This window comes from Aedes albopictus, chromosome 3 (genome assembly GCF_035046485.1).
Source record: "Aedes albopictus strain Foshan chromosome 3, AalbF5, whole genome shotgun sequence".
NCBI classification, from domain to species: domain Eukaryota; kingdom Metazoa; phylum Arthropoda; class Insecta; order Diptera; family Culicidae; genus Aedes; species Aedes albopictus.
In genome coordinates this window covers 353,969,093-353,986,248 of record NC_085138.1, presented here as the reverse complement: position 1 = coordinate 353,986,248, position 17,156 = coordinate 353,969,093, and the positions used below count along the sequence as shown (strand labels likewise).

General features: G+C 40.9%; 2 protein-coding genes across 2 annotated transcripts; one reads left to right on the top strand and one right to left on the bottom strand.

The window, feature by feature from the left end:
- Positions 1 to 7,070: 7,070 nt before the first annotated feature.
- On the top strand, positions 7,071 to 7,656 carry LOC109408825 (DNA-directed RNA polymerases I, II, and III subunit RPABC5). The gene is made up of 3 exons (XM_019682205.3): positions 7,071 to 7,222; positions 7,291 to 7,392; positions 7,454 to 7,656. Exons 2-3 carry the CDS (start codon positions 7,298 to 7,300, stop codon positions 7,560 to 7,562), a joined length of 204 nt encoding a protein of 67 aa, XP_019537750.1. The 5' UTR covers positions 7,071 to 7,222; positions 7,291 to 7,297; the 3' UTR covers positions 7,563 to 7,656.
- An 806-nt stretch (positions 7,657 to 8,462) lies between these two features.
- On the bottom strand, positions 8,463 to 17,156 carry LOC109408740 (nascent polypeptide-associated complex subunit alpha, muscle-specific form). Its single transcript, XM_019682114.3, has 3 exons — positions 16,819 to 17,156; positions 16,586 to 16,751; positions 8,463 to 10,707 (listed from the first exon to the last, which is right to left on the bottom strand). The coding sequence occupies exons 1-3, from the start codon at positions 16,939 to 16,941 to the stop codon at positions 8,744 to 8,746; spliced, it is 2,253 nt and encodes a 750-aa protein (XP_019537659.3). The 5' UTR covers positions 16,942 to 17,156; the 3' UTR covers positions 8,463 to 8,743.

Here is a 17,156-nt window from a genome sequence, read left to right as displayed (position 1 = left end):
GTTAGATCTGTCCTGCCCCTAGGTGCCAGATCAAACTTTGGCATAAATGGGAGGAAATCTGAGGAACTGTGAGGAATTCTGAACAACATTTCGAGCACAGATTTTCTCTCGTTAGATCTGTCCTGCCCTAGGGGCAGGACAGATCTAACGAGAGCAAATCTGTGTTCGAAATGTTGTTCAGAATTCCTCACAGTTCCTCAGATTTTCTCCCATTTATACCAAAGTGTGATCTGGCACCAATGTCAAACTGCAAAGTGTTGCGTGTGCTGAATGATAATTGCAGTTTTGGGGATGTCTTTCAACAAATTTCGTCGATCATCGACAGAAAGAGTTACTCAGAAATTCTCTGAGTTGCTCTCGTTTGCACAGTGTCTTGCCCCTAGGTCCTGCCCCTAGGTGCCAGATCACACTTTGGCATAGACGGGATAAATTCTGAGGAACTGTGAGGAATTCTGAACAACACCTCGAGCACAGATTTGCTCTAGTTAGATCTGTCTTGCCCCTAGATTTGACCCCACGATGGCAGTGTTCATCCACAGACAAACAGACTAAAACCTTGAACGATTTTCATGGAAATCCATCGCCCAGTTCAAACTACCATCTTCTTCTTCTTTGTGGCTCTACGTCCCCACTGGGACTTGGCCTGCCTCGCTTCAACTTAGTGTTCTCTGAGCACTTCCACAGTTATTAATTGAAGGGCTTTCTTTGCCTGCCATTGCATGAACTTGTACATTGTGAGGCAAGTACAATGATACTCTATGCCCAGGGAGTCGAGAAAATTTTCCCGACCGGAACGGGAATCGAACCCGCCGTCTCCGGATTGGCGATCCATAGCCTTAACCACTAGGCTAACTGGAGACCCCGTCAAACTACCATCACCTGGCGGAAAAGTTGCACGAATCGCTGTATTGTGCAATATCGTCCCCAGAAGGCGCTAGTGTGAAACGTCAAATGCAAAGAAAAACGATGCGCGCGCCTCTGGTTATGAAAGCCACAACTATGAAAATTTTAAATGATCGTTAAAAGCGAGGTCGATGAAAACTTCGCAATTGTTAAGTCTGTTTGTTTGTGGTTCATCGTTAAAATACACGAGAGTTTGAGCTGCTACAGAAACAACCAGTTGCTACAAAAATTGGTTATTACACGAACAAATATTGAGGGATTTGCACAAAAGTGCACGCGGCCTATCGCTTCCGAAAGGCACAGCCGTGGTTTTCACTCCCTGTTTACTTCATCCTTATGGGAAATAATATTGCGGCGTTTCCTACGGTGCGGCTGTTCCTTTCGAAAGCGATAGAATGCGTGAACCTAGGCGTGAACTTTTGTGCAAAGTCCCTTTTTAAGGAGAAACATCAGAGAATACAAATATGGCTGCCACAATGGCCGACTTGGTCCCCTGCTCACGTTTTCAAGAGCACCAATCTTGAAAATTCGTAAACAAATGCTCTCGATTTGGAAAAGCTACCTCTTTTTGCAAGTAAGCAAAGCCATGAAAAACAAGTGCGGCTTGGTTCGATGCTTCGTTCGTCAGATTTGTGCCTCTAAAGTTTGTATGCAAAATTGCAATGGGATTTCTTGATGTTTCACCTTAAAACATTTCAACGACCGCGCGGTGTTTACGTTTCAAGCTAGGTTTCAAGAAATCTGACAATAGCGTTTTTTGCGATAATATTGTCGGGCCGCCACCAAACCGGACGTCGCACAATCAAGTCGCGACGTGACCCAACTCGCGACGTTTTTGAATCATGTCAAAAGTAGTGCGCATCCTTCCCGTTGTTGCCAGCAACACAGCGCACTAAAAGCGAAACTGTTGCGATATGTACTTGTGGACCAAGAGAATTGCAATTTTTGATTGAATATCTGTCTTGATTCCAACCGGATATACAATAGGCCATATGAATAAAGCTGAGTAAATACTCCCAACTAACAATCACTCATTTAACAGGCACCATTATGACGAATTTATTCAGCATAATGTTGAATAACATTTGAATTATTTTCACGTACAACCTTTGTTCGGATTTTGTTCACACAAATTTGGAGAAGTTATAAAGCATCATGTTGTGCACCAACTTATTTTTTTGTTGTTCAAAGCGTTTTACAAATGTACAGGAAAGTTGTTATTCAGCTTTGGCAAAAATGATAGAAAATAAATAAAATGCAAAAATGTTGAACTCTCACGAGAGTAATTATTTGCTCTCATGTTGAGAACACCTATTATGAAATAAGAATTACATATAAAATTACCTAAATCCGGATTAGAACACGAGACCTGTCGATTGCCAGCCGCATGCCTTCCTATCTGCGCCATCCTAGAGATGGTGAGATGCAGCACCCAAAGCAAAACATAATCTTCCCATGACTCAATAATGATCACTCCTGAACTTGTGTTCAGCAGTGGTGAATTAGCACAGCACGTGGTAATCAACTGAACAACGCCTTATACTCAACAGCTGTTCAGCCCAAAACACGTGCTTTCCATTCTGATTCCGCTGTCAGTATTTTTATCGCGCGGTGAGAAAACTTGTATCGAATGCGGCCAAAAAGTGTTGGTCCTTATTGAAGATATTGTTTCTGGACGTACTAATTGCGATATGAATATGTATTTATTTTTATTATTAAATATCGATCTTTAAAAATGTATGACAATATGTGGTGCGGTATGGTCTTGGACATGGTGCATTCACAGCATTTGTTCAGGTAATCTACTCATGCTCAATCGAAGATCCGTTAAGCATTTTTTTTATTTATGCTTTTGTCATGGAATCTTGATGTTGTGTTCAATAAATAGTGCATAAGGATGTTTAGGGATACTTGAAATGTGTCGACTTCTGAATGTTGTTTGGTTGTCTAGGTGACTGTGGGAACAATATTCAGTAAACAGACAGCACTGAAATGTCAAATGCATCGATCCAAGCGTCTCGTACAATCGAACTGCTGCGGAAGATAAAATATATAATAATCGAGGTACGAGATATCTTGTTACAGACTAATAATAATAAATAAATGCCTCATTTTTACGTTCATTACGTCTCTTGGCACTCAATGATTAACTACATATATGATTCTATTCTGTTTTATTTTATGTGATTCGTTTAAAATAATGTTTTTTTTTAATAACTTGGTTGTCTAAACAGTTTTAGCCATGATTTATCCCATAATCCGAACAAAGTTCCGAGTCAAACTATGACGGACTGAAGGCGTTTATTTGACAAGTGAAAGGCACATTGTTCAGGAGCATATGCTTATCGATACATCAGCTTAATAAGATGCAGACAAATGTTTTGTTAAACTCTTTTGTTAAGGAATCAATGCTTGTCGAATAAATTTCTTGTTAAACTTTTGAAAAGTGCTTTAATTTATCATTGTTGATACCGATGAGGAAAGTCGAACATTGACTACATTCTCAATTGAAAAATCATTTAAACAGTAATGTGTAGAGCATAATTTTAGTTCAGCTATCATTACCATTATTAAGCAACAATTCAGCAAGCTTGCTTGTTTGTGACTTGCAATTAGGTTTTTAAATGATGAAAAATTTATTGATTTTTTGATTTTATACGAAAGAGCACCTTTTTCTGAGCCACTATGATTTTTTTCAGATTTTCAGAACCTTATTTTGGTACCTAAAATCAATATCATAGAGATTTTTTGAAATCACCTTTTGACAGCTGGCCAACTGTTTGACAGCTCCACGCAGTACAAACTGCGACGAGGGGTGATTCGACAAATTGCTCCCATACAAACTTCAAATTGATTTTTAAATAGGTTCCCGGGGTCCAAAATTCATGAAAATTTGGATTTCAGCTCAGTTTGACATGCGGATTCAGAATATCGAATTATCTCAACATCGTTAAAGAAGCCAATTGTTAGTTGGGCTTCACTTCGGCAAGCGCGACCCGTCCGTTCCACGTACTCACCAATATTCCGCGAGAAGTCGTGATTCAGAACGTGTGAAATGCCCTCGATGTCTAGCCCTCGTGAGGCCACACCCGTGCAGGGCTCAAGGTCAGCCTATTCCCGATCGTATGGTGTATTATCGATGACTTTGGCAGCCCCGCCACACTTGCCCTCAGAACAAAAATTAGAAAATTTGTATGGAACTTTGGGAAAAACCCCTTCCTCCCCTTAAAAAGTCTACGTGGTTTATAAACGGCCACCTTATTTATTCGATCTGCGCTTTCCGATCGCCACCACCGTACAGACAATTTGTTTTGATGTTCCGAAATTGGTACTTGAATCCGGCAGTTTTTGATTATCTTCGGGCATCATTGTCGGGGGGTGGCCTCATCGCACTGTTTGTCAGGACTCTTGGGACAACCTTTTTTTACCCTCCAAAACTGCTTGGGTCAGTCAAAACACATTGCAAAGAAAAAAAAAAACAAAACAAAAGAACGAAAATGTGGCAGAAACATGGGTAAATTGATTGACAGCAAAAATGTTAGAAGCGCCGCCTCCTTTTAGACATTCAAAAATGATGTAGTGGGGGATTGGGGTCGTTGAAATTTGATGAAACTGGAGCACGGGCGAATTTCCAGTTTCGTATTGATTGTTGGTTAAATGTTCACTGGTTGGGGCAAAACCCAACTAAAAATCACAGTCAATAACGTCTGACCGCCGTCGCACACAGCTCCTGTATACAGAACGTTTGCGCAAGTATGTGAGTGTTTCATGACGTATTTCTCGTCACTTGCTTTTGATCAGTTGTCAGTTGCCCCAACGAACGAACACAATTCGCTAATCGGGACGCAGTCGTGACCCAATCAGCGAATCCGGACTGTATAGGCTTCAAATCTAGGGACAAGCAAGGGGAATGACATATCCTTTTCTAACCGGAATATCCGCATTTATCCGTTTCTAACCGTCGCTAACCGTTGCTAAGCGAGCTGCTAAGTGAGCAAAAGTTAGACGCGGTTAGCGACGGTTAGAAACGGATTAATGCGGATATTCCGATTAGAAAAGGATATGTCATTCCCCTTGGGGACAAGACACTGTGCAAACGAGAGCAACTCTGAGAAATTCTGACTCGAAGTTACCGTTCAAAAATCACAATGCGTACGAATCCGAGCACCTGCGGAAAGAGTGGACGAAAAGGATAATCTACCCAGGAATCTACCAGAATTATCTTCTGTCGGCTATCACCTAAAACGAATTAGTTCGTGGAAAGTTATCGAATGGGCTTCATCGATGACCAGTCAACAACGGACTAAATCTTCACTGTATGGCAAATCCTCCAAAAAATGCTATCTATTCATCGACTTCAAGGTGGCATTTCGACCTCATAGAGCAATGCAAATCTTGGACGAGAACAAGAAGTTCCCTTTTCTTGGGAAATCAGCCAGACTGTTCATAGAAACGATGAAACACAGACAAACAGACGTAACACTCTTCAAAACGGCTTGGCACATGCATTTAACGATCAATTCAAATTTGATTTGATTTGCGCCAAGCTTGCTATTTGGTGATAACATTCGCGAAATGATGCGATTCGCTTTCGACAACGAATACGTTTTCACCCTACCTCGCTTTATCAAACCAACCTGCCGTACACGAACAGACTCGATGCTGAGCAGCATTGGTGGCTGCTCCTTTTCGCCGTTGAGCTGTTGCATTCCAGCCAAGCCTGTCTTTTCATCCCTTTCGATGTTTTTCGATTAGCTTATCGCGAAGCATCGTAGGCTGGGAACGCTATAGGTAAATCCAACGGAAGCTAACGATCCCTCCGCAGCTGGTGGCAGGAATGAGAACCCTATGAAAAACGTGACTCCGCCTAAAATTCACATGGCGCAGCATAGGCAAAGTGCACTTTTTTCACTTTTTCATATCGTATTCCGCATCGTAGAGAAACAAACGAGCACTTTTTTGGAAAGAAAATTTGATTCTCTTTCAGATGCGTTTACATCCGGTAGGTACTTAATACGAACAATTTGTGTGATTAAATTGAGCAGCTCTTGCTATGCCTCCGGCGGACCATCTTCCGGATTTTTTATTGGATCGAATTTAAGATTTTTTTGTTCTTTTCATAAGTATATCTTATGAAATTTGTCATAGCAAGTACGATCAATTTTCATAAGGTATTCTTATATATGTCATCCATAAGAGTTAATTATAGCAAATTTTCATAAGGTATTTCGATGAATTTCGCTAGTTTTTTCGCTGAGTGTAGTGCTGTGCGCATGGGATTTTCAACTGAATAGGGTCCTAAAATTAAAGACGAAATCTCGCTTATATTGAATAATACGATCAAGCATGTTATTCTAATCGGAATTGTACTTTACTCGAACTTGAAAAACAAAGGAATAATGAGAAAATTCGAAATAAGTAAAATGGTAAATAGTTCTACTTTGACATTTGAGGTCAACCTTGTGTGACTGAGCTCGACATTTTTCGCACTGGGATTTCAAAAATGTTCCTATCTGACATACACGTCGAAAAAAAATCACTCAAAGTATGTGTTATAAGTTAGAAGCGAGACAAAAGGCTAAAAAAATAAAAATTATATATTTTCAACTACGGTTAATAAAAACGCCAAAAAATGAGTAAATATGCACTCTTGAACCATATATTGCCGCGCTTATCTTTTATTCGAGTCTTGCGGCGGTCGTACGCTCGCTAGGCATACCGCCGCATGACAGTCGCAAGGCAAAACAAAAGAAAAAGTGTTCCCGCCAAAAACAAAAGCACGTGGGTTTCGCGAAGTGACAGATGTTTTTGGATGTATTTGTGACGAACGGCAAGAGTGGCTCAGTTGAATGAGTGTTCTTGCTGTCAAACCCCATATAATGGAATTATATACTTTTAAATCTGGTGACGCTGTTATGATTAGTGACTGTCGCGCTTATATCAGAAACCAGAGGCAGATAATCGCCATGTTCTGATTTTTCTTGAGAGGCATAATATTGTGGTTTAAAACAAGAATCCCGATAGGACTTTAGGAGCCTATTGGGTTTTTAAAATTTGAAAATCCCTTGCGCGCAGCACTATACTTTTTTCAGTGTGGGAAAAAGCACCTCAAACTCCCAACTATTTTTCGGTGGACCATGCTGTCAAATGTTGCTCAGTGTTGTGCTCAATTTTTTTCTGCGAACTCCCAATCTGTCAAAATTTGTTTTGATCGAGTGTTCTCGATAATCTGGTTCCATCACCAACGCGTTCTTCTGCGCTGCTGCAAAAACATTAAATTATACACGAATTTCGCCTTAAACTCAGTAAATTTCACCAGGTATATGTAAAAGTTTGCGTTAAACTTGTTCCTCATTAGTTATCAATCGAATGTTTTTTCCATTTCAGCTGGAAAATGATCATCCCGGTGCGGTGCTTCACATGCGGCAAAGTAATCGGCAACAAATGGGAAGCCTATTTGGGACTGCTGCAAGCCGAATACACGGAAGGGTAAGTTTCCGGTCAAGAATCTTCGAAAGCAGTTTAACATTCTGGGCCAACCTCTTTACAGTGACGCTTTGGATGCCCTCGGACTGAAACGGTACTGCTGCCGCCGTATGCTGTTGGGTCATGTCGATCTGATTGAAAAACTGCTGAATTATGCTCCGCTGGAGAAGTAGGGCCCTAGTTTAGGTGGTGTCGTTCGTAATGCTAAGGTTGTATATGTTTAACTATTGAAAAACAAACTGAATAAAAGAGTATTTTAAGTTGTAATTTGGTGTTGATTGCTGTAAATTTCGATCGATCCTAATCAGAATCGGATACACGCTAAGAAAATGTTACTCTAAAATGAGTAAGATTCACACAAAACTGAGCTAAACTGGAACAGCTCAAAAAATGAGTAAATTGCATTTCCAGCGATAGCGCTGGCCCAAGTGCAAAAATCCAACTGGTTTAAGCCGTATAATATTCTTCGCATCATCAAGAATATTATACGGCTTAAACTGATGAGATTTTCGCACTTGGGCCAGCGCTATCGCTGGAAAAAAAATTTACTCAATTTTGAGTTGTCCCACTTTAGCTCGAAAATGAGTGAATTTTCTGACCGTGAAGGTTACGTTTAAATTTAGCTGAGACACCCACCCATGTTCGAAAAGCTTCCACTGTTTCTCATAGGTGGCACAGGCATGTTCGAAGTAACAATTTAATGCCGCACAGTGCAAAGTTGTGTCATATTTGCCAAAATTTGAGTTACTTCGCTGAAGCAGCCACCTTCAGCGTGGAAAGTGTTGTTCTTGCGACGTTTTACTGCTTTTTATTTGGGTCATCTGAACACCCTCGAACTTCTCATGCTGTTACCAATGGTGAATATAAAACATATCTAGATATGTCTTTTTCACACGCTTTTTCCCCACTTATTTATGCAACAAGCAATTTGGCGGTGCTTTTTGGTTTGAATCTTGAATGTTGGGATATTTTTCAGAAAAAAACTTCGAAACAAAATGTCATCTATTATATATTTTACACAAAAATACAACTATATTTCAAAGGAATGTGATATAAAATAATGCATCTACGTATAAACGTTACACTTATCGTATTTTAGAGCTATATTACTTTGCCTTAATTTGTTTGTAAATGGATTGTAGAATTGCAGAACATTACCCGAAGAATTCGATTCAAAGAAACCCGACCAGACCAAAACGGCCCCAAATACTTCCCTTTGCCAAGCAAAGCAATTAAGGCAAATCGTCTGCAATTCTACAAGATACGTGTTCAATGATTTATGAACAGAAGAATGTTCCGTTATCTCTACAATACCTGTGACACTTGTTCTGCTAGTTTCTCGGCTCACGTGAGATTAATTCATCCGTTTGATGGTCGTATTGTTCAATTTAAACTGCCTATTCGAGCCAGCAAGGCTAGCCAACGCTCCACCTAGAGTAGTCGATTTAGAGGCGATATTCCGATTCCCATTCGGGGCGGTTCCACTGCCGCCCGGATAGACTTTCGCCGGTTGCTGGAGTAGTTGCGTTTTCAGCAACGAATTGTTAAAATCGGTAGTTGTGCTGCTGCTGCTGCTAGTCGTTGTGGATTCAACGTTCCCTCCAATGTTAGTCCGCGTTACCGTCGACGTCGACGATTGGATGATGGTTTGCACCTGCTTTCTCTGTACAAATACGGCTCGCGGTGGGCTTGGACCGGCATCAGGCTTAGGAGCGATTGGAACGAAACGATTAGGCGCACCTCCGCTGTTGCTCACGAACTTCAACGAGTTGCTGCCAACAATGATCCTCTGCGGGGCCGGCTTATTGGCCGCGCTAGGTTTCGGTTGAGCAGTTCTAACGGTGAAGCTGGCAGCCGGCGCCTTCCGAACTGCCAAGTTGGGTTTCAATGCAACCGTAGTGGTTTGCTGCGGCATTCCATTCAAGAGTCTAGGTGCCGGTTGCTGTGATGTACTCGGGTCCGAAACTAAGGACTGTACGTGGGAAATTTTCAGCTGCGGACCTGTAGATGCAGTTGGAGCCCCATTGATGGAGGCTACACTTTTGATCGCTAAAGGAGGTTTTACGGCAGTCGAAGGTATAATAGTGTTGGCATTCTGTACGGATGATTGTTTAACTGAAGGTGCTATCACAATTTGTTTCTGTGGAGGATTTCTACTGCCCGCTTGGAGCGCTGAATTACTATTTTGGCTCACGGGAGCTGCAACTGAGGTTTGCACACCGCTTTCGTTTTTCCTCTTACTGATGCAAATAAGTTTTTGCGCTCCGTTGATCTTAGCCTTCACAAGGTATGACTCATTTTCATCGATGCCCCGGAAGTGCTTGACGATGTTCAGGATATCTTTTTCACTCAGAGTCTGCTCCGGTTTACCAGCCGTAGAAGCACTAGCCGAAGGAACCACCGGAAGTGTGGTGTGTACATCGTCGTCATCATCGATTTCAATCACATCCATAGGGACATTCGTATCAGACAGGGGAACCAAGGCTGGTACAGAGGATGGCAGACTCTGTTCTACGGGAGTTTCAATCAGTTGGCTCATGGGTCGAACTGAAATAGCTGGTTTTGGAGCAGCTGTAGATGCCTGATAGCTGGAATCTATAATGCGACTATACAGGTCAGAATTAGTGAAAACGCCGTTATCCAGCGGAGCGTCAATGGCTCCAACGCTAAGATGGCTCAGTTCTTCTATGTCCTCCCCTTGGCCGTACCATCTTTCCAGTAGATTCGTCAATTCGGCATCCAGGTTCGCTTCTCCTTCAATGCGCGGAGCTGCCACCGGCGCAGGCAATAACTGTGGAATCGGAACTACAGTCGTCGGTTGTTCCTTCTGCTGCACTACAGAATCGGCTACGATAGTCGGTTGCGACTTCTCCGTAGGAGACGGTGTCGTAGTTTTGCTTATTTTAGTAGCGTTATTCAAACGATGCTGTTTTGCTTTACGTTTCTTTGCTTTTTTATGCTTATCTCTTCTAGGACACGAATGTAAATTTAATGATTCCTCATGCGTATAGCTTCGAGAGCAGAAAATGCACTTAAACTTACATGAGATGGTGTGCTCTTCGAGCGACGATTTTGAATCAAATTTACTGCGACATTTGTGGCAGTACAGCTGAGTGGGATGCCACGTGTCCAGGAAGCTGCCGGTAGCCCTCTGGTAGATCGGTCCAGACACCAAAAGGTGACCCAGCTCACAACGTTCGGTCAACGCTTCACGGAAACGTTTACTTTGCATGCAGTCTTTCAGGCTGAGTAGCACGTCCACTGGGGAAGAGGTTGGCCGGCGATAGCCAAGCTTGGAACTAGTGAAGAAGTCCTCGTCTGAAATAAATTAAGCATAATGGATCATTAAAAAAAGAGTCGCTATTAAATAGATTGCGACACTAATCGTAGCCTTGTGTGTGCTACATCCTCCCGAAGATGTCGAAGAAAGCAAAGGAATGCCATAGACAGCTGAACCAAAAAAGAGTCACAACAGATATTGCCATACCTTCGTGTCGGGAGTGAACAGGTAAATAGGCAGTCCCGTTGGGAATTCAGCATTTGTTAACGTTGCTAACGCATAAAGTGATGAGTCTGATAGCCAAATTCGAATGTACCGTTACTTTTAACCTAGGGGAAAGGCAGATCTAACGAGAGAAAATCTGTGTTCGAAGTGTTGCTCAGAATTCTTCCCAGTTCCTTAGATTTTCTTCTATTTAGACCAAAGTGTGATCTGACATGAAAATTGCAGTTTTGAGGCTGCCTTTCAACAAATTTAGTCGATAATCGATAAAAAGAGTAACTTTGAATTTCTCAGAGCTGCTCTCGTTTTCATAGTGTCTTGCCCCTAGGTGTTTGCTATTGTGATATTTACGACATAATAAATTTATTTTGACATGAGTTTTATCAATTTTAGAGTGCTATTGGGCGAGTTTATTTTTCATGGTCAATAGGAAGCAATCAGTGAAGTACTAGATTGAAAGTAGTGAGCTGGATTTTTGTATGGTGAGATGATCAATTCTCCATTTCTGCAATGAAATGGCGCTAACAGCGTGGGTTATATGATTTATTGACTAATTTGATGCTGTTTGAGCAAAACTTTGGGTAACTGTGTTGTTGAAGTTGCAAGAAATAAATAATACAACAATGCAGTTACCCAAACTTTTGCTCAAACAGCATCAAATTAGTCAAGAAATCATATAACCCACGCTGTTTGCGCCATTTCATTGCAGAAATGGAGAATTGATCATCTCACCATACAAAAATCCAGCTCACTACTTTCAATCTAGTACTTCACTGATTGCTTCCTATTGGGTAAAATTTTCCCTAAACTACAGAAACTATCTGTAAGCAAGAATGAATGCTATTAATCTACAATATTAGAATAATTCAGGCCCATATAGCCGAGGCGGTAAACGCACGGGTATTCAGCATGACCATGCTGAGGGTGACGGGTTCGATTCCCGGTCGGTCCAGGATCTTTTCGTAAAGGAAATTTCCTTGACTTCCTTGGGCATAGAGTATCTTCGTGCCTGCCACACGATATACACATGCAAAATGGTCATTGGCAGAGGAAGCTCTCAGTTAATAACTGTGGAAGTGCTCATAGAACACTAAGCTGAGAAGCAGGCTTTGTCCCAGGAGGACGTAACGCCAAGAAGAGGAGAGGAGATTAGAATAATTCAGCTTGCAGACATACAGGGATGTCATTTTTTGGACAATTTTTATGAGTGATGGTCGACTAATGCAAAGAAATGCACATGTTGTGAAGATTCTTAAGGATTATTTGATATCTCAAAACACTCTCACGTCTGTGTATCGCAATGATCACTTCCTTCTGCTTGTGCTAAAGCTTTTTTGAAGGTATATTATATCATATACACATTGATAATTACAAATTTTCAATGTATCACAATAACAAGTTTATTCTAAAACCTCCAGCATGCTTTAGCAAAATAATCGCAGCGTGCCTGCAAGCAGTTGGGGTCCGTTCATAAACCACGTACACTTTATGGGAAGAGGGGGGGGGGGTCTGGCCAAAGTCTACGCTCCATACAAATTTCAAAATTTTTGTGTGAACAAAAGTCTACGAGGGGGGGAGGGGGTCTGGGATGGCCAAATTTTGGTCTACGTGATTTATGAACAGTCCCTTGGGGGGTCGCGAAACGATGGTTGGGAAACCGTGCTTTAGCACAAGCAGATGAAGGTGATCATTGCGATACACAAATGTGAGAGTGTTTTGAGTTAAATATCAAATAATCGTTAATAATCTTCACAACATCTACATTTCTTTGCATTAGTCGACCAATACTCATAAAAATGGTCCAAAAAGCACATCCCTGTAGGTCTGCAGCTGAATAAATTATTGTTATATTGTAGATTAATTGTATTCATTTTTGCTTACAAATAGTTTCTGTAGTTTAGGGAAAATTTTACCCTAACCATGAAAAATAAACTCGCTCTATAGCACCCTAAAATTGATAAAATACATGTCAAAATAAATTTAATATGTCGAAAACATCACAATAGCATACACCAAGAATCAAAACGTATGAAAATTTGATGAAATTTTGAAATTTTTGAAAGTGGAACTTTTTTTCTGTCATACCCTAAATATTTTTAACCAATTTTCCCAATCTTATTAGAATTCACTATATTGACCAAAAACCAATTATTTTTCAACACAGATTACTAAAACAATTTAAAATGGGTGTAGTACATTCATTGAAAGGTTTATTTTATCATTTGTGCATGTAATTTTCATTAGAAACTGTAACCACTACAGTAGACGTTCGGTCGGTGCAAACGGTTTAACTGCAATGCTTTCTAACTGCAAGGTCGGTAAGTGCAACAAATTTGCAGTTATCGCACCGCTTTCCGTCAAAACGGTGCGCCAGGTTAGCCCGAATGAACAGTCGAATGAATTTTACGTTCATTTTACGTCAATTGATGGGTTGTTGACGCCAATCTGACGTTGCAGTTATCGAATTTTGTTCGCTAAGTGAAACGTAAACATGTCGTAGTTATCGAACGTCTACTGTATATGGTGGATCTTTTTTTGTGCCGGTAACTGTATACAGTATACTGTATACTTCACTCGCTCAAACCGATTCTTATCTACAAGTGGAAGTCGCAGAGAATCAAGACCAAGTTTATGCTGTTTGAGCAAAACTTATTAGGCAAGGAATCGTATACCCACGCTTTTTTCACCATTTCATTGCAGAAACGGAGAATTAACCTTCTCACCATACAAAAATTCAGTTCATTATTACAAATCTAGTACTACACCGAATGTGCCCCATAGGAAGGAAACGGTGAAGTACTAGATTAAAAGTAGCGAGTTACATTACTGCAATGAGATGAGGCAAACAGCGTGGGTTATATGATTTCTTGACTAATTTTATGCTGTTTGAGCAAAAGTTTGGGTAACTGTTGTATTATTTTTTTTTTCTTGCAATTTCAACACACAGTTCCCCAACCTTTTGCTCAAACAGTATAAAATTAGACAAGTTATCATATAACCCACGCTGTTCGCACCATTTCATTGCAGAAATGGAGAACTGATCATCTCACCATACAAAAATCCAGCTCGCAACTTTCAATCTAGTACTTCATTGATTGCGTCCTATTCGGATTGTTATGAATAAAGTTGTTTTTGTCCGCATGTAAAGCTGTGCGTAAAACAATGATTTTCCACTGTAGACGTTTTTTGTCGGATTTGTTTCGTCCTATGTTTACGACAGCAAACATTCGACCAAAAACATACTCAATTCGAGGAATTTGGTTTGTTTGTGATTTAGATTGTGTTTTCCCCCTCACCGTTTCTCCCTTATAGATGAGTGTCCATTCTGCCCCGACGAAAGGAAAAAAAATCAAACTAGTTTTTTGATATTAAAAATAAGTAAACATGAGCACACTGCCACCTGTTGGTAGAACCGCGCGCGACACTGTCGGCCATGATGTATCTCGACTTGACGTTTGTCTAACACGCACACTACTACACAAACTGCCTGTAATTTTCGTTTGCATCATTCAGCAACGTGTACACTGGCAAACGCCAAAGCGATCGAATACTAGCGCCTCTGATGAATCAATCGCGCAAATCAAATGAAATTTGAATTTATCGTTAAATGCATCTTATTATTATTATTAGCTTTATGAGGGAGATTTTCAGCCCAAGGCTGGTTCATCTCCACTAAATGCATCTGCCAAGCCGTTTTAAAGAGTGTTACGTCTGTTGTGTTGAGGTTGTCCATTTTGCCCCGGGTGTCCATACTGTCCGCCTACCCCTATATCCTGTGGCAGGCATGAAAATAGAGTAGTCAAAGGAAGTCGAAGAAATTTTCATAACTGTACATAGTACCTTGTGACACATAATAAATTATTGTATTACTCTATTACGTTTAGCGTGTATGATAACATTGAGTATCTGTCATATGTGGAGATGTTGTTATGCAATGAGAGTCTAATAAAGGTGTGGAAGAAGATACTTCGTGTGCGTGCGATCCGTGTTTGGTGCAAAACATCTCACTACTACATGCAAAGCGAGCTCCCATAAGAACGCGTGTCAAATAGTGACGTCACTATTTGTGTTTACATTTTTCTTCGCTTACTAATACATAGCCATCTCTTCTTCTTCCTCACCTGTAATATACTCTCATTGGTTGTTATGTAAATTACAGTCTGTTTATAACACAGTCCCGCAAAGAGTGAAACCAATCTACCTATCGAACTGTCAAATTGGCTACCTATCGTGCACGCCAGCAAAATTATAAAGAACAAAGTCTGGCGAAGAAGAAGAACAAATCAAAAGAAGTCGTCTTTGCATGTCTCTATATATACAGTCTCTAATGTAAATGATTGTATGTAATATTGAAGTATCGGTAATAAAGTGTATACAAATAATGAAAAATGTTGTTGAATAATCATTACAGAGAAAGATTCTCACAATAAAGCTCCTGGACCAAGGGAATCGAACCCGTCACTCTCAACATGTTCATGCTGAATACCCATGCCTTTACAGCTTTGGATATTAAAAACTATGGGTGGTTAAATTTAATTTAAGGGGCTGCTCATAAACCACGTATATCAAATTTTGATCATCTCAGACCGGGGTCTCATCGTAGACTCTCGTCTATATAAAATAAAATAAAATGTGTATGGAGCCTAGACTTTGACCAGACTACACCCCCTCCCTCTTAAATCTACGTGATTTATGAACGCAACAAAATCTTATTTGTTGGCTCACCAGGCGATTGTTTAGTGTTGCCTTAAGCCTTAAGGTGCCATTACACTGTCATTATGCCAAATATTTGTGATTGAAGTTCGACATTCATCCAAGGTTGCTATGATTCGCATTATGTTGAGCTTGTTTGGCCAAAGTGATGGATTTTTATTGAACTTGTTTCATATTGTAAATCTCTCAAATAGACTTACTTTCAAATCCGAATTTCGAATTCCGATTTTCGCGCTTGGGCCAGCGCTATCGCTGGAAATGCAATATACTCATTTTTGAGCTATCCCACTTAAGCTCAACTGCCGAGAATCGCAAGTCAGTCCCATATGTAAAAAGTAGGCATTGAGAAAATGGACCCTGAAGTTTTCAAATTTGATTAATATGAAAAACTTCAAAAAATTGCCGTGACTTGAAAACTTCTGCGATCATCGTGAAACTTTCACAAATTGTTTCAAACGTAAAGAAGTAACTATAGAAAATTTGAAAGTAACAAAAATATTGATCAATTTTGTATTGGAAGGTACAAAAGTTCGTGATGGGACTGACTTGCGATTAATTTTCATTATGGGACAATCTGACTTGGTGGTTTTTAGATTTTACTGAACAAATATTTTTATTTACGTAGCTGAAAGAGCATCGGAAGGAAGAAAGGTCGAAAACGGGTATTAACTCAATTTTGCCCAAAATGCAGATGGGACGGACTTGCGATTCACGGCAGTCAAATATGAGTGAATTTCTGACCGTGAATGTTTAATTAGCGAAAATAGAATCTGAAATAGATATGTTGGCCATTTACTACCACTATCCCACAGTGTTCATTACTTCGAATAAAATTTCCCAGGTGTCGCCTGCGATCTTTCATTCGAAATGTTCGAAAAAATAACGATTCGCGTCCTCGCTAAACACCACCATTTTGGAACACTGATCAACAAAGGGCTCATTCCCTCTCCGCCGCCCATCGCGCACAGAACCAATACTCACCATCGGATTCCTCCATGAAGGCATCATCCTGCGCTTCCATAATGGATTGATTCATCGCCGCCAATGTCCGTGTTGTTTTATGCCGGTCGAGATGGGTCTTAACTTTGGCTACATTCCGGTAGCACGGCACGCAAATGTAGCTGGAACCCCGGTGGGAATCCTTTATCTGCGAAACAAAGTCACGGTCAATCACTGTGCGGACTCCGGCCAACCCTTCCCAGTCCACCACTCACGTAGATATCGTACACCTCCTGGACCATGTCCGCCACGGTCTGATCCTGGTGCAGATCGATTCGGGCCGCCTCAGCGCTGGAGGCATCCTTCAGGCATAGCCTACAGCACTCCGTCACATCCATTGCTCCGGGTGCCGACCGGCCAATGCTTGCCTCCCAGAGGGTATCACTTTTTTCAGCACATACAATGCTCACCGGAGAACCGCGACCCGATAAACGCGAAAAAATTGTGGTTTACTCGCAAGGAAGCTAAACTTTTTTTTTTCGGTGACCTGCGACGCGTACGCCGATGACGGCCGCTGTAGCGAAAACAGAGATTGACACTGACGCGGGCGAGC

Excerpts from the sequence above, each read along its gene's own strand:
- LOC109408825 (XM_019682205.3), top strand. The coding sequence starts at position 7,298 with ATGATCATCCCGGTGCGGTGCTTCACATGCGGCAAAGTAATCGGCAAC. Across the intron at positions 7,393-7,453 it reads CAAGCCGAATACACGGAAGG|TGACGCTTTGGATGCCCTCG; the intron begins GTAAGTTTCCGG and ends ACCTCTTTACAG.
- LOC109408740 (XM_019682114.3), bottom strand. The coding sequence starts at position 16,941 with ATGGATGTGACGGAGTGCTGTAGGCTATGCCTGAAGGATGCCTCCAGC. Across the intron at positions 16,752-16,818 it reads AGGAGGTGTACGATATCTAC|ATAAAGGATTCCCACCGGGG; the intron begins GTGAGTGGTGGA and ends TTTGTTTCGCAG. Across the intron at positions 10,708-16,585 it reads CTTCATGGAGGAATCCGATG|ACGAGGACTTCTTCACTAGT; the intron begins GTGAGTATTGGT and ends AATTTATTTCAG.